Source organism: Dendrobium catenatum, unplaced genomic scaffold (genome assembly GCF_001605985.2).
Source record: "Dendrobium catenatum unplaced genomic scaffold, ASM160598v2 fragScaff_scaffold_30, whole genome shotgun sequence".
In the NCBI taxonomy this organism is placed as follows: domain Eukaryota; kingdom Viridiplantae; phylum Streptophyta; class Magnoliopsida; order Asparagales; family Orchidaceae; genus Dendrobium; species Dendrobium catenatum.
This window is the reverse complement of record NW_021318492.1, coordinates 21067-44879: the sequence shown is the minus strand read 5'-3', so window position 1 is coordinate 44879 and position 23813 is coordinate 21067. Positions and strand designations below refer to the sequence as shown.

Genomic DNA, 23813 nt, shown 5'->3' with positions numbered 1-23813 from the left:
CTTCAATCCTACAAAATCGAATCCAAACTCAATTCAAATACAAAAATCATGTTCTTATCAGAAATTTTAAATTCTCCTCCTCTTTCCTTTTTTTTCCTCCTCGTTTTCTTTTTCTTTTCTTCCCTTCTTCTTCGCTTCTTTCCATCTTCCCTTCTTCTTTCCTCCTTTATTTTCCTATGTCAACCTAACCCGAGCCCCACTTTTTTTTTTTGCCTCCAACTATAAGATAAGGATGAATAGTTGTTAAGCAATAATACATTTCTTTGGATGCAAATATAATACAAAAACAATAAGAAGAATGGATCAATAACTCAGAAGAACAAGCTCATTATACAATTCAAACATTATAGTGTACCACCAACGAAAAAGGAAAACATAACATCAAAAAACAACCTCTATGCAATAGAAATTCAGTCAAAGGATCCAATAACTGCCGCAAGTCAGCGGTCGGTCTAGAAATCAATCTAAGAACAAAACCAACCCATAGTTTTTCTAAGAAATGATCCCAAAGGTGAAAATTGTAACCTGGTTTATTTAGACAGCTGGCCCATTTAAATCACTTGTAAAAATCTATAAGTAAGCCACTTGTTATAATTTGTTGTTTAAGAAGTGAAAATTTTGCCTATTCTCTTTCCTTCTCTTATTTTTCCTCTTCTACTTCCTCTAGGAATGCCCGCCTGCTCAAAGGTGTTATATCCTTCTTGATTCAATTAAGAAGCATACTAATTGGTGCTCTCATTGAGATCCTCGACACTCTCAAACCACCATAAGTTGCTGCTGCACTGGTACTCCATTTCCTTCTTCCACGGGTTCCATCCACGGGTCACAGTTCTTCTCCTCGCCTTCAGCAAGGGGCATCCAATAAATCCTCCCAACTAACCGCCCCTTTGGGATGTAGAAAAAAAACATCAATTTCTCATAAAACAGAACAAAAAAGAGCGGCCTTTTTCAAAATTTCGCGGGGAACCCGGTTCGATTCAGGGAAACCGTGCGGTAAAAGGTAAATGGAAAAGCACGTGCTAAATAAATAGAGTGGGTTCGTTGGGTCGCAACGTGCCATCTTGTTATTGGATTCCGGATGTAGAGATGCGTCTGGTGACCGAACCAAATAATTTCCCCCCGTTTAGCGGCTGCAAGAAGCATTTTTAGCAATTTTCTTCACAGGCTATGTTCAGAAGCGCTTTTTCAGCAGCCGTCTACAACTTTTTTCTCTTTTCAGCCAAGCTTTGCTCTGTTGCACCATTTAGCACTCCACGCCTCCATTGGGAACATACTTTTCAACCCAAGCTTTCTTTCATGGTTTCTCTCGCAGCCCATCAAGAACAAATTCATTTCAAGAAGCAGATCCCAATATCTGCTGTTCGGATGCATTAATCATTGATTAAAGATTAAAAAACACAGATTTTGGCAGAAGTTTTACTTACCATGCAATCTACTTACGACTCAACAATTTTCTGAAATTCAAAAATCTCTATCACAAGCAGATGTTCATTTTGCTTCCATCGGAACAACATTACAACAATTTTAATTATTTATAGACTCCATCGACAAGCACCTCGACAGCCTCAGCTTTGGCCGTCCACCTTCTTCTTCCCATCAAGAACCACCATCATCCACCAGGATTCTTGGATCTGTCAAACGATTTCTAACTCCTCAACACTCACCAGCCAATGTAGATTTACCTTTCCTTAAAAACATGAAAATCTAACCTCCTCACTTTAACGGATTCGATGTGGAAACATAGATCTTTAAAGCCTAAGAATATTTCAATTTTCATAATACACTAGATTACCACCGCATAAGAATTGCTTCGTTTCATCTTGAATGTTTTACGTCTACATGATATCAATGGATTCACATGAAAGGCCAAACTCCTTCCTGGCCCGAATTCATGATATTATTGCGACAACGTTTTGTTATTTCTTCCTACAAAGATTTATATGCCAATCTCTTCAAATTAACTTAACAACCATCCATTCTCGAATATCAAACAACTTTTAAAAGCTTGTTTTCAAAATTATAAATATATTTGAATCTACTCTTATCATTTTATTTCATTTCTAATCTCAAATAAGAATTACGTGAAGAACTTTTATTAGTCAAACTCATTTCTCTTTTAGATGCCCTAACTCATTTGGCTCGTCACCATGAATCTAAATTTCAAGATTTTCTTGCACTTTTTTCCTCACATGGCAGAAATCATTTCCACCCATTACCACGAACAAACCTACACACTCTTACACGCCCTCACCTATTAGCCAATCGTCTACGCACACTTCGTCAAATCACTCATCAAAACTTCTCACTCTACCCATCTGGAAGCTATCTCCTTCAAAAATTAAAATTTGTTACAAAAAAAAGGATTTTGTTTTACTTGTGATTCAAAATTTAGCCCTCAACATCGTTGCCCTAATAAGCTTTATCTCTTACTAGGTGCTGATGATTCTAATGCTATAGACAACTAGCAACATTCTCCTAATGGCATTGATTCTCAGAGTTCATCTCCATAAATAAGTATAAATGCTCAAGCTGACCAGTTCAATATATGTTCTTTTCGTTTAGCTGACTATATTAATGAATATAACGTCAATATTTTGATTTATAGTGGTAACACTCATAACTTTATTCAAGATTATATCATACACCAACTTGGCCTTCACATTCAACGAATTAAACAATTTAATGTTTCAGTTGGCAATGGCAATTTATTAGCTTGCAATTCAAAATGTTCCAAAGTCTCTATAAACATAAATTGTATTCAATCATTTTAGATTTATTCATTCTCTTTATGCACGGAGCAACCATTGTCTTAGGCATGCAATGGCTTATATCGTTAAGTTTTGTTTTACATAATTACCATCCAATTTACTGATCATAACTGTAATATTATTATTCATAGGAAATCATAATTAATTGTCGACCCCATATCCTTGCATTAGTTTTGTGCTTTACTATCCCATTTAGCCATTCTCCATCAGTATAAATATTTACCCTTCATTCTCAACTTCTAATTAATGACACTCTGAATGCCAAAACACTTGACGAAACCCTTTCATCCATCACTAACCCTTTACATGATTTTATCGTCGATCTATTACTATAATTTAAGCATCTATTTAAATTTCCACAAGGCCTACCACCACCACGTCCTATTGATCACCATATAAACCTTCCTTCACTTTCCAAACCGGTCAATATTTGTCATTGCCGATATCCTCACTTTAAAAAAGATGCAATAGAACAATTAGTTAAGGAAATGTTACAATCAAGAATTATTTGCCATAGTCATAGACATTTCTCCGGCAAGTACCCTTGACTAAGAAACATGATGGCACTTGGCATTTTTGTGAGGATTTTCAAGCACTTAATTCCCTAATTATTAAAGATAAATGTCTTATCCATACAATGGATGAATTATTAGACGAATTATATGGTACCACTATTTTTTTCTAAACTTAAGCTATGTTCTAGCTATCATCAAGTTCAAATGCACCCAAAAGACATTCATAAAATAGCCTTCTGCACACATGATGGACATTGTGAATTCTTAGTGATGCCTTTTGGACAAAGAAATACACTTTTCTACCTTTCAAGCCTTAATAGCTGAAGTCTTATGTTCTTATCTTCATAAATTCGTAATAATAATTTTTTTATGATATTATCATTAATAGTTCTACACCTTATCTCTTCATGTTGATTATCCCCAACTTGTTTTTAAATGCCTACAAGATAATCATCTTTTTTTTTTAACTAACTAAATGTCAATTTTGTCAAACTTCAATTGAATATCTTGGTCTCATTGTCACCACTAGTAGTATACTAGTATTAAAGCTGATCCAAAGATAATTGAAGCTACACTTAACTAACCTATTTCACCTTCCTTAAGACATCTGAGATCCTTTTTAGGATTAACAGGTTACTACCGTCATTTTCTTTCCAAAAATGCTTCTATTGATACACTATTATCAATCTTCTTAAAAAAGATGCTTTTAAATGGGACACTACTACGTCCACCATTTTTCATAATTTAAATTAGCCATGACTTCTGCCCCTGTTTTAGCTCTACCTAATTTCACTAAATCATTTGTATTATGAACATATGACTGTGACATTGGTCACACTATTTTTGATGTTATTTTATTGTAAAATAATCATTTTATTTCTTTCTTTCGTAAGAAATCGGGTCTATGCTTGTCTCAATCACCCACTTATTTAAAAGAATTATACGCTATTACAGAAGTTGTTTACAAATGGAACTAGTGTCTCTTGTATAATCAATTTATCATTCGCACCGATCATAAAAGCCTTAGGGAACTACAAAATTAAACTTTAACATCTTCCAATCAACAATATTACCTTAATAAGATTTTAAGTTACAACTTCACAATTGAATATAAGCACGGAAAATCAAATATTGTCTACAACTCTTTATCTCGTATATACCTTATGTCAGGGAGTTTTATATCTCTTCTCTTGAATCTTTGTTTTCATTAATTAAAAAAAAGTTTTCTTTTCATTTTCTTCAACAATTAAAACAGGAATCTCTCACTGCTCCAAAGATACTTCAAATTACATCACAAATGATGAATGTGGAACTATTTGCTATAAATTATCATATCAGGGATAATCTTTTATATTATAAAAACTGCATTTAGATTAGTAAAGCTTATGCTCAAAAAAATGTTACGTATATAATTTCATTCTATGCCTCTTGCAGGTCACAACAATACACTTAAAACTATCAAAAACCTCACTTCAAGATTTAATTGGCAATGCTTACATAAAAATATTGCTAAATTTGTTCATTATTGCCCCATTTGTTGAGAAATCAAATCCTCTAACATGGCACCTACTGGCCTGCAATCTCCTATACTCTAGTGCCTAATTGGAGGATATGCCCATGCATTTCATAACGGGTCTATCATATTCTAGATATTACGCTACTATCTTGGTTGTTATTGTCTGCCTTTCTAAATATCCCCATTTTGATCCCATACCCACCACTTATTTAGCCTTCCAAGTCTCCACTCTCTTTGCCAATATGGTGTTCATGTATACGATTTTCCAAAATCAATTATCTCAGATAAGGATGGTAATTTTTAAGCAAGTTTTGGCGCCATCTCTTACTTAATTGATACTACACTGCACTATAGTACTGCTTATCATCCATAAGAATATGGCCAGACATAGGAAATATATAAATGCTTGGAATAATATTTTCGTGCCTACACTTCTGACAAGTCCAAATTATGATCCACTTTCCTATGTTGGGCCAAACTCGCTTATAATACCTCATTTCACATAGCTATTAAGATGTTTCCATATCAGGCACTCTATAGACATTTACCAACTTCAACATTCATATGTTCACGGAACCTCAAACATTGGTACTTTGTATACATTATTAACTTAACCACTAGACTCTTTCACAAACTTTCCACACTAACATACAGCAAGCCCAAAATAGAATGAAATTAATGATTGGCCGTCATTGTCGGGATTTACAATTATAAGTAGGAGATTGGGTTACGGTAAAATTACAACCTTTTTGTCAAAATTATGTCGTTAACCGCACACACTCTAAATTAGCTAAACATTATTTAGACCCTTTCAAGTCCAATCAATTATTAATCCAGTAGCATATCAACTAGCACTTCCTCCAAAAAGTATATTCATCCGGCCTTCCATATCTTCATCCCCAAACCTTTTTTGGTGCTCCACCCACTACAATTACATCTCCTCCTATTCTTAGTCATAATAACCAACCAATAAGCCTACCTTATGCCATTGCCATCCTAGCTACCCGCACTATAAGCCTACATGGACAACATCTTAAGCATGTATTTTTATATTGGACACTATCTACTCCAGACAACACCACTCGGTAGAATGTTTTAGCTCTTGCCTCTTCTTTTCCATCCCTTGACCTTAAGGATGAGATTATTTTTAATGGGGACGCGAGTGTTAAGCACCAATACATTCCCTTGGATGCAAATATAATACAAGATGAAGAATGGATCAATAACTCAAAAGAACAAGCTCATAACAACAATTCAAACATTATAGCATACCACCGATGAGGAAGGAAGAAGATAACATCAAAAGACAAACTCTATGCAATAGAAATTCATCCAAAGGATCCAATAACTACTAAAAGTAAGTGATCAGTCCAAAAATCGGTCTAAGGACTAAACCAACCTATGGTTTTCTAAGAAATGAACCTATAGCAATTGCTTTATTATTGTAACCTAGTTTATTTATTATTTAGACATCTATCCCTTTTAAACCACTTGTACAGATCTATAAATAAGCCCATTGTTGTAATTTGTTGCTTAGGAAATGAAACTTCTATTACTTCTCTCCCCTCTTCTCTTCTTTTTCCTCTTCTTCTTCCTCTAAGAGTCCCCGCCTAATCAAAAGGTAATCTATCCTTCTTGATTCAATCAAAAATTATATCAATAGTCTTAGAGTTTAACACACTCAAACTTAATTAAATACATTAATAAAATGACATTATCTATATAAATATCTAGATATAAAAAAAGATCAAAATAATAAATACAATTTCATAAAAATAGTTTTGATAATTTTAAGATCAACAAAAAATAAGGTATAATTTTTAGGGGATATTTTCATCTCGCTTTTTTAAATTTTTTGATATTATAATATAAGTCATTTCTAAATAATTTTTTAAAAATTGTGTTTATTTGTTCGGATAAGAATATTTATTCCTTCTGCATATGATGAGATTGGTCCTACATAAATTTGAAACTCTCACAAGATACATAAGCAAGGTGTACTAACTTGAACGGCAGCTGTCTCGACATATACTACTTCCACAGAGACATTTAAAGGCCTTGATTGGATGTGCATGGTCTTTAAAGTCAATCCCATAATCCTGCAAATTAGTGTACATTTAAGCGAAGAGCTTCCTTCAAAAGACAATAAATGTAGATCATTAAACATGACAGAAGCCACAAAGGAAAGAAATTTACCAATAAAGAATCATGCAATCAAGAATGTTTGAATGTAAACACACAATCATGCACACTGATAAATGCATATATATAAACATATGGAATCCTGCCAAAAGATTACCAACATAAACACTTCGCCTGCTGGAAGTGAATACACCCAAGTTCGCAAGCAATTATTTTGTACTCAGCTGGTGGACTCATTAAATAGCTAATCATATGTAAAAGTATTTCATATTGGAAAAGTGAGTGTTCTTTCTTTTATCAAAAATACAAAAAATAGGCATCTCTTTATTCCCATTATCAGAATGGCAGCTATCTGATCACTGGCGAAGCACATAAAACTAGCATTGAAGTATCATGGATTCATTCACTATAAAAGTTATGTCCAAGCACCATTAATTAGCAAACCTAGTATTTAGTGCAGTTAATGCATATTGTATTCAACTTAAAAGAAGGATTAGTTTTGTACAGAGATCATCTTAAATCTGGCCACAAACTTCAGAAAATATAAAAAGAACCACAATAAGCTAACCAGCTATACACAAAGTAGCACCAAGAACGTGCATCATTAAGATATATAAATTATCCAAAAAAGACAGAAATAGGATTTACAGAAAGTATGTGAAACTGCCAGACAAGTTACGTAAGGGCAGTTCGTAACCATCCACTACAGCACTTTCACCCAAAATAGCATTTGCTGCCCTCTTCATTATGACAAGCAGACATGTCATCCTAAAATTTATTATAATCTCTTTAACAATATAATTCAATAACCTAGCAAACAAATTGCTGCATCTTCTATTTACAGCACACCAATTTACTTGATTAAAAGAACCATGATCATCATGAAAATACAAAAAAACTGTTAGACCGGTCCAGCCGGTCCACATGGGACCGGCTCTTGCGGAACAGAGGCGGAAGTTCCACATCCAGTACGAGCCGCACAAGCCACCCTTTCCAAAAGAGAAGATTATGAAGGTTTTAGGAGAAGATTAGGAGATAAATTTGAATGTAGAGACTGTTTAGAGATTTACTTTTGGATTGTATGCATTCAATAGTTTGTTTTCCTAGGGTTACGGCATCTTGAATTTGGCTGAAATTTGAGATCTCTTAGATTTTTGGGCTCTGGCGGCGTCTAGAAATTTGGGAGAGACAAATCCTCCTCTAAAATAGAGGATCAATTGTATCTTGGTATTTTCTATTTCTATTTCACCAAATAATAAAAATTATCTACTATTTTCCTGGTTTTATGTGGATCCTTGCGGAGAATTTTTGCTGTTTTCCAAATATTGATAGGAAATTCTTGAGATCTTCAAGTGTTTTCTATCAAAAACATGCTTGTAAATCATGATAACCAATTAGTTCAAAACTTCATGAACAGGACAAAATATGGGCTTACACTTTGCTTGTGCAACAAATATAAAACAGCAACATAAAATGACAATTAAAAATATCACTTTGTAGCAACTCACCCTAGTTAATTCCTCCAAAGCTTCTACCTTTCTTGTAGTAAAATAGGCAAGCTGCATATTTAGATGGATGAAATATAAATCGTTGTATTTTAACAAGGTTTTTTGAAATATCATTTACAAGGATTTTAGAAACATTTACAACAAAAGCCTTAAGGATTCTTGAAATTTTGGTTGCACATACATGATAATAATGATGATCTGGTGTCTCCCACTCAACAGGCACCTCAACCAAATTAGCATCAAAACATCTGGAACAAATGAAGATAAGCATTAGTGTTAAAATGAACAACTATATAATGCCACGAAGAACAATAGCAAGGAAAAGATATGAATAAAGAGGGGAGAAGATTTTCTAAATAACATGTCAGCAAAGCAAGAAAGCAGACAGAAATATTGATAGCAACATACAATGCTCATTTCTTTACCTCACTAAATTGCAAATTGACTATGCTTATGTGCCATCTGAAATTTTACCAAATGCTAAGCCATCAGTGATAAAAGTGCACAATTTTTTTAAATCCACAACACAGTTTCCCGCACAGCTTAAACATTTTCACATGTAAGGCGGAAAGAATCATAGCATAAGCACAAAAAATAACTTATCAATTTTCAATTAAAATACGAAATTCGATGACATCTGTGACTGGCCAACGGAAGTGAAGATTTAGATGTAGTTATGATACCTTGATTGTTGCAACAACAACAACATCAAGCCTTTATCCCACTATGTGAGGTTGGCTATATGAATCCATTTTCTTCAATGTGTTCTGTTAAGAATCAAATTATCATTTAAATCTAAGAAAGAAATGTCATTTCTAATATTTTCTAACCAAATCTTTTTAGGTTTGCCTCTACCTTTCTTAACATAAGCCAAATCTATACATCTACTTTCCTAATCGGATCATTGGAAGGCCGCCGTTTGTTGAAAAGTAAAAAATTTAGTGTATAAGTACTAGATAGGTAAATAGAAGGAAGAGATAAAGAAGAATAGATACAACAATGCCTCTACAGGGAGGAAAGGGTAAAGATAAAGAATCATAGAACCTCATGTCAAAGAAAAAGTGAGAGGAATTAATCCCGAGGAAGGATGAAAAAAGGAAGATCATATCCTTAGTCCATCATCAGCCATCTTTAATTAAATTTTAAAATCTATTGATGATAATAGTAGACATAAATTCAAGAGCATTTAACGGTACCAACATTAGAATAATGATAAGCATTTCCAAAATGAAATTATTTTACCCTTGATAACTTAAAATAGGCCAAACAAGGCCAAAGTACATACTTGATTAAGTATGATTAAATTAGCATAAAATAAACTTGTTTACTCCTTAAACCAAAAAAAATCTATATAAACAATACTAAAGACAAAGTGTCCACACGGTGTGGGATTAAATAACTAAAGTGAAGTTCTCAAGTTCACAACACATATACATATTTTTAAATATAATTTTTTATTAATATTTATAATGTAAATATTATTTATTTTTTAGTTAATAATATGTAATTTTTATCTATTTATCTATTTAATCATATAATATAAAAACTAATTTTTAATCTATTTTTAATTATAAATGATGCAATATGAATTTATAAATGTAATTTTCTATATAATCTATAGGTATAAATTATATCTAATATAAAACATAAATTAGTACTTATTTAAATTAAATTTAAAATTTATATGTGAATTAAATTTATATTAAATATGAACGAAAATTAATGATTGAGGATATTTAAATTTAAAATTATAAAATATATTATTTGTTCATGAATTTTATTTATTTATTAGTAGCAATTTTATATTATTTAAATGATTTTAATATTTATTATATCATCCAATCCAGTCAAACCATTGAACATTAAACCTCTCTCTCTCCCTCTCTCTCTCTCTTCCAGTTCTATCTTCGATTTAATTTTCACAATCTTGACTCAAACTGATTTTTCTTCATTTGTTCTTCTAATTTGTTCATGCTACTTAGGTTAAGTTAGGTTAGGTAAAAACTAATTGGATTGTTTTAATGGAAAAAACTAAGATTTGATAAATAATTTAAAATTTAGATGCTTCCTTCTATAATCCAAGCCCAGTGACATCAATAATTCAATATAATTTAAAAAAAAACGCATATGAGGGGCAAGTGTGAAAAAAAAAGACTTCATTAATAACAGCTTAGAGAGGGAAAGGAAGACATAATAGCAAGAAAGCCCTTTTGACACAAATGGAAGATACAAATGCATCAACTACGAATTGCACACAGTTATATCTAACGATGTGATTTATTCCATAATCACTTAAACAATTTACAACATAGGTGACTCAGTGGCAACAACAAGGCTTTTCTTTCAACGCCAATGTAATGGAGGGTGAGAAATGTTGTGAGCTGATAAGAAAAAAAAAAAGTATAATCAAATTATACTTATTTTCTAAAAATGCTATCTAATCTATCATTTTGTGAGGAAAAGAAGCAAAATACTTCATAATTGAAGAAGCTCCATGACGCCACAGATAAAGCACCACAGAGTTATACTCACCCTCAGTGCTCGAGCACTATAAGGCAGCACTACAACAGTAAAGGGCTAAATCCAAATAGAGAGCAAGGCGCCGAAGCGCCAAGGAAGGAGCGCCACAATGCCATGACACAGTTTCATAGCACCAGATCACCACAGTACCACTGCAGGTGACGATTACTAACAGTTGAACCGGCAAACTGATGAGACGACTGATGAATCGACAATATTCAATAGCGTCGCAGCGCTACCCAAGTCAATATTGTGGCGCCAGTTTAATTATTTGTAAAAATTGTAAATAAAAAGCTTATTTCTTAGGGAGTTGCTGCTGTTGGGAAAGGACTATTGTTTTTGGGAGGGGGATGGCCATTTGTTCATTTGTAATTAGAGTCTAGAAGGAGAGGAATATAGCAAGCCAAGGAAGTCAATTCTAGTGAAAGAAGAGTTTGTAATCGTATTGTAGAGAATTCCTGATGACTATCATCACTTACCTCTTGTACTTTGTTTAGTTTAGAAATAAACCATGTTTTGTTTATTTTAATTTTCATGATTGGCTAAAATATTTCTTTGGGCTTATGATAGGTGAAAAATCATGTTTCCTTAATTTAGCTTCTAATTTAATGAATCTTTAAATATTGCTTTTAAATTCTTCGTTCTTAATTTTGTTTATGTATGGGCCTTGCGTAAACTAAAAACTTGGTATGATGTATAATCTCAACGAAGAAATAGTGGAATAATTAGGGGATTTAGAATGAGATTCTACCACGCATAGACATATGGTGTTTAGTCTTGAAACTTTAAGGAGAAAAAATCACTGTAATTAAGAGAAGTCATAGTTAGACACTCTAACTAGCTCGACAAAGACGATCAGTATTTATGCTCTGATTCACAACATTGAGAGATATCTAACTTTGCACTCTTGAGTTTTTCACTATCATAGGTCATAATCACTTAAAAATAGGATTTTCAATTTTAAGACATAGTTAATAATTTTCAATAGTACACATTTGACTTTCTATAGATAAGATAAATTTGGTAATTCATAGAAGCAACACTAAAGTGAACTTAGGGTAATTCTTATTCTCGTGGGAACGATACTCTCGAAGAATCAGAGTTTTTCACTATCATAGGTTCATAATCACTTAAAATAATATGTTTGAAGTGTGTAATGGGCTAGAGGGATGATGGGATGCTGATCTTGACACCAATATTGATATAGATGGCGAGAGAAGGGTGAGAGATAAGGGGGAAGGAGAGGAACCAGCTACAATCAGCAGGAAAGAAGATTAAGCAACTATACAATTGAGAATAATTATTTCATTCATTAAATGTCGTCCATTTCATTCCTAACATATTAAATTATAAGAAATGATATTATAGCATACATTATGAGAGTAGAATGACCAAGGCATCCAAATACAAATGCAATGTCTAGTAAGTCCTAAAATAAAACAAATAAGCTAAAAAATAAAATAGACCTAAACACATATATTAAACAAATAAATCCAACTATCTGCAAAAACCTTGGCAAAGCAATACAACCATCTAATTGCCGAAATAATGTATGGTGTGAGGTGTAATAAATGATAAAGATCAATTTGTAACAATATTATTCATGGAATGGTAAAATTTTTACAGTGATACTTTATGGAACAAAAATTCTCGTTGCTACTAACAACAACAACATCAAGCCTTAATCCCACTACGTGGGGTCGGCTACATGAATCCTTTTTCTCCATTGTGTCCTATTAAAGCTCAAATTCTCGTTTAAATCTAATAAAGAAAGGTCATTCCTAATATTTTTAACCAAGTCTTTTTAGGTCTACCCCTACATTTCTTAACATAATCCAAGTTGTTTGAACTAATAGTATTGGATGATGATCTAAATCATCCAGGACGATCAACTCAATTCCTTGAACTAATCGTACATCACCTATCTCTTCGTACAGTACTAACATGAGTACTTTGCACTAATCGTACCAGACGATCCATGATCGTACTGTACGATCAGAGTCGCCATAATTGAATTTAGGGCTTTTTATGAGGCCTTGTATTTATCTCTCTCTCATTGACTTGTTTCAAAGTCTTTGGCTGCTGAGTGTTCTTGAGAGGATGCTTTGAGAAGAAAAGGGAGTGCTTGTGTGTGAGAGAGGAGTAATGTGAGGGGATCACATGGTTGTTCCACGCAAGTGTCTTTCATTGTTCCTACAAGTGTCTGTCTAGGTTTCTTGGATGGCTCTGGCCTCTGGGAAAAATTCTTCAGCTCATGGATGTGGTTTTCTGCCATCACCAAGAGGGTGAGAAATGAGTTTAACGTACTCTGCCTTCTCCAGGAGAGAGAAAAAGATTGAAGGTCCACTGTCGTCGCCTGGAGGGTGATAAAGCTTCCAACTCCGTGGCACCGGGTTTGGTGGAAGGGATTTTTGTAAGGGTTTCACCGCTTTACTGTGGGGGCAAAAGGAGAGACACTATAATGATAGTGCAATATTCAGAGTGGATGACTCTGGGGAGTGGACGTAGGTTAAGGTTGACTGAACCACTATAAAATATTCTAGGGTGCTTTTTCCTTTTTGCATTTATTTTCTTTCTGCAATTTTTATTATTATTTGCGAGTTGAATTTACTGATTTTAATATTTACTATTAACTGCACTTAGGTTAGATTGTGGCTTGCAATAAGAAAATATGCATGTATTAAAAGAACAAATATATATATATATATATATATATATATAATCTCTTTTAAAATTATTAATTCCATCCGCACAATTTTAAGTTATCTACCTGGATTTAGTTTACAAATTATTTTTTAGCAAAAAAATCAAAAAATTAGTATTTTTGTTTAGTACTTGACTTTTAAATTACCAATTCACCCTCCCTCTTGGTGCGCCTAGGGATATTTCATTGAGGTCTAACAACCTCCTCGAACTTTCATAAATGAGGACGAAAATATTATATAAATTTGTTATAATAATAATTCAGACTCGCATGTTCCTTAATAATAAGCTGCCTCCGGAAGATAGTCCACTTAGTAGTATATGTCAATTTTCAGCCAATAGTCTTATATCAGCTGTAACACTCAAGATCATAACGATGGGAAATTACAAATAGTTAGAGAATAGAAAATGCCATGTTTTGCAGCTACGCAAAAACAAGCAGCATAAGCAGCCAACCTAAATTTTATTATATTATTAAGAACATGGTTATAAGGTAATACAGAAATAATAGTAATGTTAAATTTTGAAAGAAAAAAAATGCAAAAAGTAAAAAGAGATTTGCTAAAGAATGAACAACAAATAATTAGATCTTAAATTCAAGTGCATAAAAGAATTTGACAGGTTTTAAACCTCACGTCACAAAGACAACTTAGAAACTATCACTCCGCAAATGTAGACTAGCTCCCCCCACATGGACAGCATCTATTATAATATTTTTCAACTGATATACAAGTTTATATAAAATAACCTTGCTATGCAAGGGAAATACTTCTTCCAATAACACACCATTCCTTTTCATAGTAGTAATCTAAGACTTCAATGAAGTGCAAAAGAAGTTGAAATACAAATCTTACTAATGAAAGTAATGCCGACTAGACTAAACAACCAAAAACACAATACCTATGATTAACAAATCTCCCAACATTTCCATAGAAAGTAGCATCTAAACAAAGAGCTTCTTCATCCCTCAATCTCTCTTCTGAAACCCAATCAGCATCCAATACCAATGTGTAAGTATGTTTTGCACTACAAGACCCTTGCACAGTTCGATCATAAAGTTCTTTGCTCGTTAAAATCTCTCCAACATATTCACAAACAAATGCTCCCCTAGGTAATTCTTCAAGGGTTCGAAGCCCCCATCCTTTACCGTCAGCAGTATAAAACACCTGAAGCATACAACAGTTTTAGAATGCAGAAAAGTGACTCTGAGAAAAAACCTAATATCAACATATAAAATCTAAACAATTGTACGAAACCATAGCATATCTATAAAAGAAAGAATGATAATAATAACCTGCAAATTATATGTTATACCACGCTGAACAACACGATTCCCACATTGCTTGTTGCACCCACACTTGCTCCAACATTCTTTGATAAATTTCCTAACGACATGTCCCTTACATGAATCAAACTTATTCTCACCCTTAAACCTCTCTATAGGGCAATTCTTACAGTAGACATGTCGTTTATCCATATAGCTGTTCATAGAAATGCATTCATTCAGAAATTCCTTTTTCAACAAACCATCTAGTGTGTAGACAAATTCACCACCTGATTCTCTTGTGCATGCACATGGGATAGAGACACTCAAGCAATTGCCAAAACAGTTTATACAACAGTCATCCTCATCAATTTGAGCAAGGGAAAAATTCACATGAGCATTTTGATAAACAACATTCCAAGGTATGTAACGAAAGTAAGGGAGGGTCTTCTCACGATTGAATTCATTAATGACTGAAATTATTATTCTTTCTTCACCTTTTGCTATGTCATGTTCAAAATGTTGGGGCAAGGATGCAATAATAGCATTCTCATGCAGAGGCTGAATAGCCGAACACTGTAAAACATCATTGTCTGAGGACTGTGGAGCATAGTTTTTATGTATACCATTACTCTGACCATCAATATGTAGGCTTGATTGTAGACCATTCATGCTCTTCCTTCGAGTTTCCAATGAAACCAAATTTGGTGAAACATTGAAAGACCTCCTGGTCATTCTACGATGAATACCAGGTGACTCGGAATTTTTCAAACATTCTTTCAGAGGAGACAATTTTACAACATCATCGAGCGGAACACCCGACTCAGCAGCCAAATCAGCAGAACTCTGGCATATCTCTCTCATTAGGTTCAAAAGTGAGAAGTTAGGATGAAGAATCTTATAGGATTTTAAACACCTATCCTCAACTATTTTAAAGACTGATTCTATGACAGGCATTTTAAAATTCTGACACTCAACGCTACAGTTCAATGAAAGTTTTACCTTCCCCGTGTTTGAGGAAGCTATGGTAACATTAGTTGAATCCTGTACATAAGCAAGCACATTCTGTGCCGAAACTTGAAAACTTTCTCTTTCATTCCCTTCGTTTGGTGCTAGTTGTAGGCGGGAGGAATCTGTTAGACCAAACGAAGCATTTGCCCCAAAAAAACCAATTTTACTAGCTTCATCTAGAGCAGGAATACAATAGCGCAGTTAAAAAAGCACTAAAAACTGGTTGACATTACAGAACAAATGCCATAACTTTTAAAGAGGAAAACAAAAGTCAAAATATATTTTAAAAAAATGACGGAAAGCAAGGACATAGTTTTAACCAAGTTATTCACTAAAAATTCCTGAATTGTGTAATAGTATGACCAATATTTAAATAAGAATTTGACTCCTAATAGGTCACAATGGAGAAAAATAATTCATGTAGCCAACCCATGGAGTGGGATAAAGGCTTGTCATTGTTGTTATTGCGAGATAGGATGACCAAGGATGACATAAAAAATGTGTTTATCCCCTTGTCATTGCTGTTATTGCAAAAACAGAGAAAACTGATGAAGATATATTAAAATTGCAAGGGACCAGTGTAAAAATGTAGTATAACATTTGTTTTAAGTCATCAGACAAGTAAATAGAACATAAATTTTATCTGTGTGGAGCATAGAATTCCAGTGTTTGCTCGAATAATAGTTACACATAGTAGAAATTGAACTTGTTCAGCTTTATCTGAAAATGAGTTGTCCTTGTTGGATGAAAAAAGTTTTGTCCTAAAGCGTGATGAATCCTCAACAAAATCACGAAAAATTTAAAAAAAAAACAGGGACTAACTTGATGAAAGGTCCTCAAAAGTATGCTTTAAATAGAAGTTCAACACAAAGGGCCAGAAAACTATGATAGTCTCAAATGAAAGAAGCAGTTATTTGGAAGAGAAATATCGGTAAACAGCCAATCCTAGTGCATACATATAAAATTCAACACCAAGAAAGAGTTCTTGAGGTAATGCTTTGGAAGTGGTTTACTTCTTCTAGCTTTTAATCCCTCTAATTGAAAATGCAATCTTTGCATACAAAACTTTCTAGGATAAAACCCAACAGTAGAAAGAATAACGAAAATTTTCAGCAAAAAAACATACAATAAACGCCTGCCAATAGTGGATATTCACCTTTGTAAGGAGCAAGTTAAACAAATAAAATTAAGCTTTCAATGCCCTCAAATATGAATTAATAAACTACAATTGAATCAATAAGACATCTAAAGTAAAAAAAAAAAACCCCAAGCTTAGCAATAGCAATGCAAATTAACAAACTATATCAATATATTAAAAATGCTGGCCAAATAAAGATTGCTAAATTGAAACATTATGGCTGATTTTCCAGGTGTGTAACTAATTTTTTAATGATTTAGTTAGCTAATGTAAGATTTCACGTTTTGGCATTTATGTGGTGTGACGCAACAATAGGAGACTTCTTTGGGGGGATTTTTAGGCAGTCAAGACTCCAGTGTTAGCTTTATTTAGCTATAGAATTTAACTATCACGTGCACTAAATAGAGGTGTGGAAATGTATAGGAGATGAAGGAATTTTTTGACTAACTAAACTTTTTAATATTATTTTGAAGATTAAAAAGATGTCAAATGAGTAGAGAATGAGTGCGTTGATTCCTTTTTTTAAGAATAAAGTTGATGTACAAGATTGCACAAATTATAGAGGAATTAAGTTAATGTGTCGTTACTTTATAACTATTGGAAAGAGTTAATAGAGCATAGGTTGCAGCGTGATATTAATGTCTCTCAAAATCAATTTGGATTCATGCCGGATAGGTCTACTATGGAAGCTATACATTTATTGAGAGGTTTGATGGAAAAGTATAGAGAGAATAAGGAGGATCTACATATGATATTTATTGATTTAGAGAAAGCATATGACAAAGTTCCAAGAGAAGTGTTATGGAGAGTTCTAGAATAGGAAGGGGTTAATAATGCTTATATTTAAGTCATTAAGGATATGTATGTAGGAGCTATTCTTGTGTTCAAACACAAGATGGTTTGACCAAGTATTTTGCTATTTCAATTGGATTAGATCAAGGATAAGCCTTAAACCCATATCTTTTGCTTTAGTCATGGATGTTCTCATTAGACATTTGCAAGAGGTTGCACCCTAGTGTATGCTTTCTGCTGATGATATTCTTCTTGTTGATGAGACTAGAGAGAGCTGAAGGTAAACTTGAATTATGAAGGTCAACCTTAGAGTCTAAAATCTTTCGTTAGAGTAGATTTAAAACTTAATATATATATAGTGTAATTTTAGTAATAATAGATCTAACGAGGATAACGTGAGTTGGGTGATCAATTCATTAATAAGAGTACACGTTTTCGATATCTTGGATCTATTGTTCAGAGTGATGGTAAAATAAATGGGAATATATCAGTAGAATTCAAGTTGGATGGTTGAAGTGGAGTAATGCTAGGCTTGTTATGTGATAGAAAAGTCCCCCACTAACTTAAGGGAAAATTCTTTAAGATGGTGGTTAAACCTGCAAAGCTTTATGGTATATGTTAGAATTCACATAATTGGAGAGGGAAAAAGGATTCAATTATTATTACACAAATTTATCACTATTTGTAGATCTATGCAGGATATCTTAATAAAGAAACAAATAAATATAAAATTATTCATAATTGTGCTAATATAATCCTTCCTAAATCAGCCACCCGAATATGGAAGAAGATTGGCGTAATCCAACTGAGCCTCCCACGGATCTCCATCCTTGGCCACGGGATTAAGGGCCAAAGGGATGGTTGGGATTTTAACACTCCCCCTCAAGCTGGGGAATACATATCAGTTATTCCCAGCTTGGTAATTAGTCCAGTAGAATTATCAACTCTCTTAGTGTACCATAGTCTTCCATTTGGTCAAAACTTTGGGAGAATTAGCTTCAACAACAAATGATATCGATGAAGGCTATATCAATCAAGCCTGTAAGGGAAACAATGAAGGCTGCGTTGAACAATAGCCCTCAAGATACCGGAAATGGCAATAAAGGCCAGTGGTGGGACAACAGAGAGGGTGGATTAATTATCCTTTAGGTATGTCTCCTTCTCGATTCTCAAGGAAATGTCGGCAATGAAGGCCCGACAATATATGGCAAAATTCTGGCAATGAAGGCCGGAGGTGGGAACCTGCATTCCTCATAATTCTAGCAATAAAGGCCGGTATAAGGACCAATATTCCTCATAATTTCGGCAATGAAGGCCGGTAGTGGGAACCTATATTCCTCAAAATTTTGGTTTTTTTTTTTTTTTTGTGATAGTAATGAAACTATCTGTTTGATTCTGGACAGCAATGAAGGCTTCCAAAAAATAAGATCCCTCCGATCTTTAGTTACGGCAATAAAGGTCTTTTTTTTTTTGAAATAACCTCTCAGTTTAGTAAACCGAACCGAACTGAACCGAGCTTTGGAAGACTCAGATCGAGAGAAGCTAGGGCATGAAGCCTTTCTTTCGCACGCGTGAGTCAGACGTGCTTCAATTCTTCGCAAGCTTCATTCGCCTCCGTTTATGGCTTTCTTGCATCATAGGAGATGTGGGCACGCGTCACTTCTTTGGCTCCTCAGTGGCTGTCCGACTACGCTCCTTTGACGTCATTGATGTTCGGCTTCGGGTGCATCGCAGGAGGTGCTTGTTCGGCTCCTTCGTGGCTGTTCGCTATGCTCCTTCGAAGACTTCTCCCTTCTATCGGATCGGAAGTTACGATACTTCGATCGGTTCCTTCGTGGTTGTTCGACCGTTCGCAGGTAGTCCAAGAGTCGGATAGAGCTCCGTACCCCTGCTCCCGTTTCGCCTAATGCTGCCTCCTTCTGGTGTCGATTACGCCTGGATGTTCGACTCCGCCTGGTGTCGACTCTGCTTGCTTGCGTTCGTCCGAGTCGGAGGCAGCGTCAACGGCATCTGGAAGCTCCGATTTCTTCTTCTTTTTTCTTTTCCTCATCCGACAATTCTAGGATCGTTCTTCAATCGGCAACGAATGCCGTTGGCTCTGATACCATGTTAGAATTCACATAATTGGAGAGGGAAAAAGGATTCAATTATTATTACACAAATTTATCACTATTTGTAGATCTATGCAGGATATCTTAATAAAGAAACAAATAAATATAAAATTATTCATAATTGTGCTAATATAATCCTTCCTAAATCAGCCACCCGAATATGGAAGAAGATTGGCGTAATCCAACTGAGCCTCCCACGGATCTCCATCCTTGGCCACGGGATTAAGGGCCAAAGGGATGGTTGGGATTTTAACAGTATACAATGTTGTTCATTAAAAGAGAAACATAATATTAAGTTAAGTGTTGTAAAAATGAGAGAGCTCAAGTAGATGAGTGGATTTACTCTTAGAGATAGGATGTGAAATGAGCATATACATGAAAAGTTTGGAGTAGCTACATTGGAAGATAAGATTACATAGAGTCACCTTAAATGATTTAGTCACATAAAACAACAGCCTATCGATGACCCGGTTAGTAAAGTAGATGCATTAGAATTGACTTATGTTAAGAAAGGTTGATGTAGACCTAAAAAGACTTGGTTATAAAATATTAGAAATGAGTCAATGACCTTTCTTTATTAGACTTAAATGAAAATTTAACCCTTAACAGGACACAATTGAGAAAAATGATTCAAGTAGCCGACCTCACATAGTGGGATAAAGGCTTTATGTTGTTGTTGTTGTTTGTGCGCTACATATTCATTGCCACATAAAACCTCAATAAAAAAATGATGTTTTGCAATCTTCAATACATTTTTTAGTGCAGTTATACCTGCAATCCCTAAAGGAATCCCATTAGGTGCTGCCACGGCAATAGGAACATTATAATTTGTTGAGATGTCATTTTCAGTCATAGCCATGGGCTTATCTGGAATGGTTGAAACACCAACAACGGCAGCCTCTTGCAGAGCTTCAGTATCTAGTTCATTTTTTGGTTCTTTATAACACACAACATTTCCTGTTCTATCACACAAGTATTGTTCATCTCTTTGATAACTTGAGCGCATTATCCGCCTACTTAACTTTGGAATTCCATGACCCAAAGGAGCGCTTGGCTCTTCAAAATTAATAGCATGTTGAGGAGCCATCTCTCCAATTCCATCTGTAACATTTTTTAGTTAGGAGTCAGCTTATAAAGATGCAACTTTTCCTGCATAGGAGCACTGAGCCTCCGCGGGCTTATTTATTTCACCTCTGAGGTTTATTAAAGTACCTTCGCTTGATGCCACCAGTTTCATCTTCTTCAGTAAAGTTTCACCAGAAGCCTCAGATTCAATTGTAGATTGTGAAGGGCCAGGATCCTCTATATGCCTTAGCCTCTTTAGAGGTTTCGTAAATTCATCAGTAAAAGCAGCATCTATTTCATTGGGCTCAGGATCCTAATTAAAAAATTAATTAATTATTGCAACTCAAAACTTAAACTATGAAAGGCCAATAATTTCATGGCTTCGACAGTTACCACAGTCTTCCCCCACCTGAGAATTCACTTGTTACATTCATTTTCTGACTTGGAAGGAATGTCTACAAGCAACTCAAAAACATCCAACAAAAATAAGATGCAGATCAATCAGCAGCATAATCAGAATTACCTTTGACTCCTGACTATCGAGTATTGCTTCTGCAAGCAACCTATAATTCTCAGCTTCGATGTACTCCCAGTTGTTCCCATAAACTTTGAGTAGTTCCTTCAAGACTGGCTTAGCCACCCCTTGACTAAACCCAAGAAGCTTCATGGCTTTAACAGCTGCAATTGCTCTTTGCAGCTGAGTAGAAGGAGCCATCCCCAACGATATTTTACGCAGAACTATGAAGGAGACAAAAACTCGGTTGAAGCTTCCTTCAATTAATCTCCAAGAATGCCTGCATTGAGATACTAACATCAACTGTTTGGTAGCAGGATTTACGCACTATTTAGGCCGGATTTAAGCTAAATCCTGAACATTACAAAAGACTATTTTAAATCCTACATAACCTTAAATCCCGTTTCTCGTCCGTTTTGTCTTAAATCCCGGATTTCGCAAGGCAATGAGCAAATTTAACTTAAATCCGCAAGTCTCGCTAACTCTTCTTCTGCACATTCCGCTGGTCCCCTCGATGCAGCAAGCTGCAGTCGCAGGATTTGATAAATCCTACTTACAGCCAAACAACCCCGAAGACTCCACGTAAGAAAATGGCAAATTTTTCTAAAAAAGCGCAGCCAAAAGTGAAAAAAAAAATCCTAGGAAGTAATTCAGAGACGACATGCGACCAAGGGCGTATTCAGTATGGGGGCCATGGGGGCACGGCCCCTCACTGACCGCCTAAGTAATACTTAATTAAGATTAATTATGATTTCAAAAAAAAATTATGATAATTCTTAAATAAGGAAAAAAAAGCTGTTAATCTTCTGTTGCTTCTATTTTTTCACTGTCGGTTGTGGTCATCCAAGATTCCAAAGTGCGGAACCTCTCTCTCTCCAGAAAAAGAGATTTGTTTAATAGCCTGCATTTATTAGTATTTCATATACAGCTTTACCCCTTTTTTTGGGAATTAATCATTTTTTTTATCTTGGAAAAAAGAGATATGTTTAATAGTATGTATGGATTCTTATTTTATATAACGCTTTATATGTTTTTTTTTTTAATTTAAATTATTTTCGGGAAATATCTGTTTTTTTTATATTTAGGTCATTTAAGGTAAATTCACACACACAACGCATACACTTAGACTCGAACCCTAGACCTCTTAGTTGGAAGCCTAAGCTCTCAACCAATAGATCAAGGAGAGCCGTGTGCGGAAATATCTGCTTAAAAAGTGAATCATTATCATCTCTTATGTTAGAATAAAACCGGCTCCAATAAATAAAAAAGACGTTAATGTAGTTATTTGATTTTTTAATTGCCTGTTTGATTTTTACTTATAAAATATTATTATAAATATTCAAAAGACACGGACTCAAATAAACGCTTCATTAAATGAATGCAATTTGGCTTTCCTTAAATCAATTATTTCTATTTTATAAGCATCATTTAGTTTTTGTTAATGTGAAACTTTTTTAAAAATTAAAAAATGAATGATTTTTTTCGCTCTTGATAAATAATACTACATATAAAACTTGCTCTGATATTGTCAATTGTTACAGTAATTGTAGAATGAGCATTTTCTTCAATGAACATTATAAAAAATCGTTTACGCAAGCATATGGGAGACTTCTGGATGAATGATTGTCTACTTATATTGAAAAATATAAATTTAATAGTATTGAAAATAAAATGATTGTACAATTATTTAAAAAAATGAAAACTTAGCAAGAGAAATTATTGATAATATATAAGAAGAATTTAAGGATGTAACATTCTTAATTGCAAGTTTTTTTTTTTTTTTTATCATATACTATATCTTTATATACTGAGTCTTACAATCTATTTTTTTTTTAAAAATCATCTATGTTTGTACCAAGCCCGAATGAAAAATGTTGGGTTTTGTTTTAAAATTTAATAATTTGTGCCCCCATATAAAAAAATTCCTGGCTCCGCCCCTGCATGCGACCAGGAAAATAGCATATTTTGAAACGAATAAAACAACTGGAAAATATACAACTTGGAAGCAGCATATAGGGAGAGACAAGAATGATCTAGATATTTTATGAACGATCAGTTGCTAGTATAGCGTGGATCTAAACCAGTGGCTTCTTACATTTCACAGTAAAAAAACAGAAAATCCCCAAGCCCTAGAGAGACTGTGATGGCAGCGCATTGTACGTACTCGCTCTGTGATTTCTGAGCGAAGGAGAATGAAACTCAGGGATCAGTGTGCTCTTAAAGGAAAGGAACTCTGCTTTTTCATC

General features: G+C 34.2%; 1 protein-coding gene across 9 annotated transcripts in view; it reads right to left on the bottom strand.

The window, feature by feature from the left end:
- LOC110104063 (probable inactive histone-lysine N-methyltransferase SUVR2) overlaps positions 1-23813 on the bottom strand; it is a 25685-nt gene extending 1872 nt beyond the window's left edge. For 2 of the 9 annotated variants that reach the window (XM_020833028.2, XM_020833015.2), the window contains exons 1-10: positions 23732-23813; positions 21960-22116; positions 21577-21847; positions 21201-21366; positions 20760-21089; positions 14967-16123; positions 14573-14838; positions 8631-8697; positions 8450-8500; positions 6805-6898 (exon numbers count right to left, since the gene is read on the bottom strand). In XM_020833028.2, coding sequence (XP_020688687.1) covers positions 6805-6898; positions 8450-8500; positions 8631-8697; positions 14573-14838; positions 14967-16123; positions 20760-21089; positions 21201-21366; positions 21577-21768 — 2323 coding nt within the window. In that variant the 5' untranslated portion in view covers positions 21769-21847; positions 21960-22116; positions 23732-23813. Of the gene's footprint in view, positions 1-6804; positions 6899-8449; positions 8501-8630; positions 8698-14572; positions 14839-14966; positions 16124-20759; positions 21090-21200; positions 21367-21446; positions 21848-21959; positions 22171-23662 lie in introns of those variants that run through there. The other 7 variants (XM_020833059.2, XM_020833036.2, XM_028693138.1 and 4 more) reach the window with 7 other exon arrangements.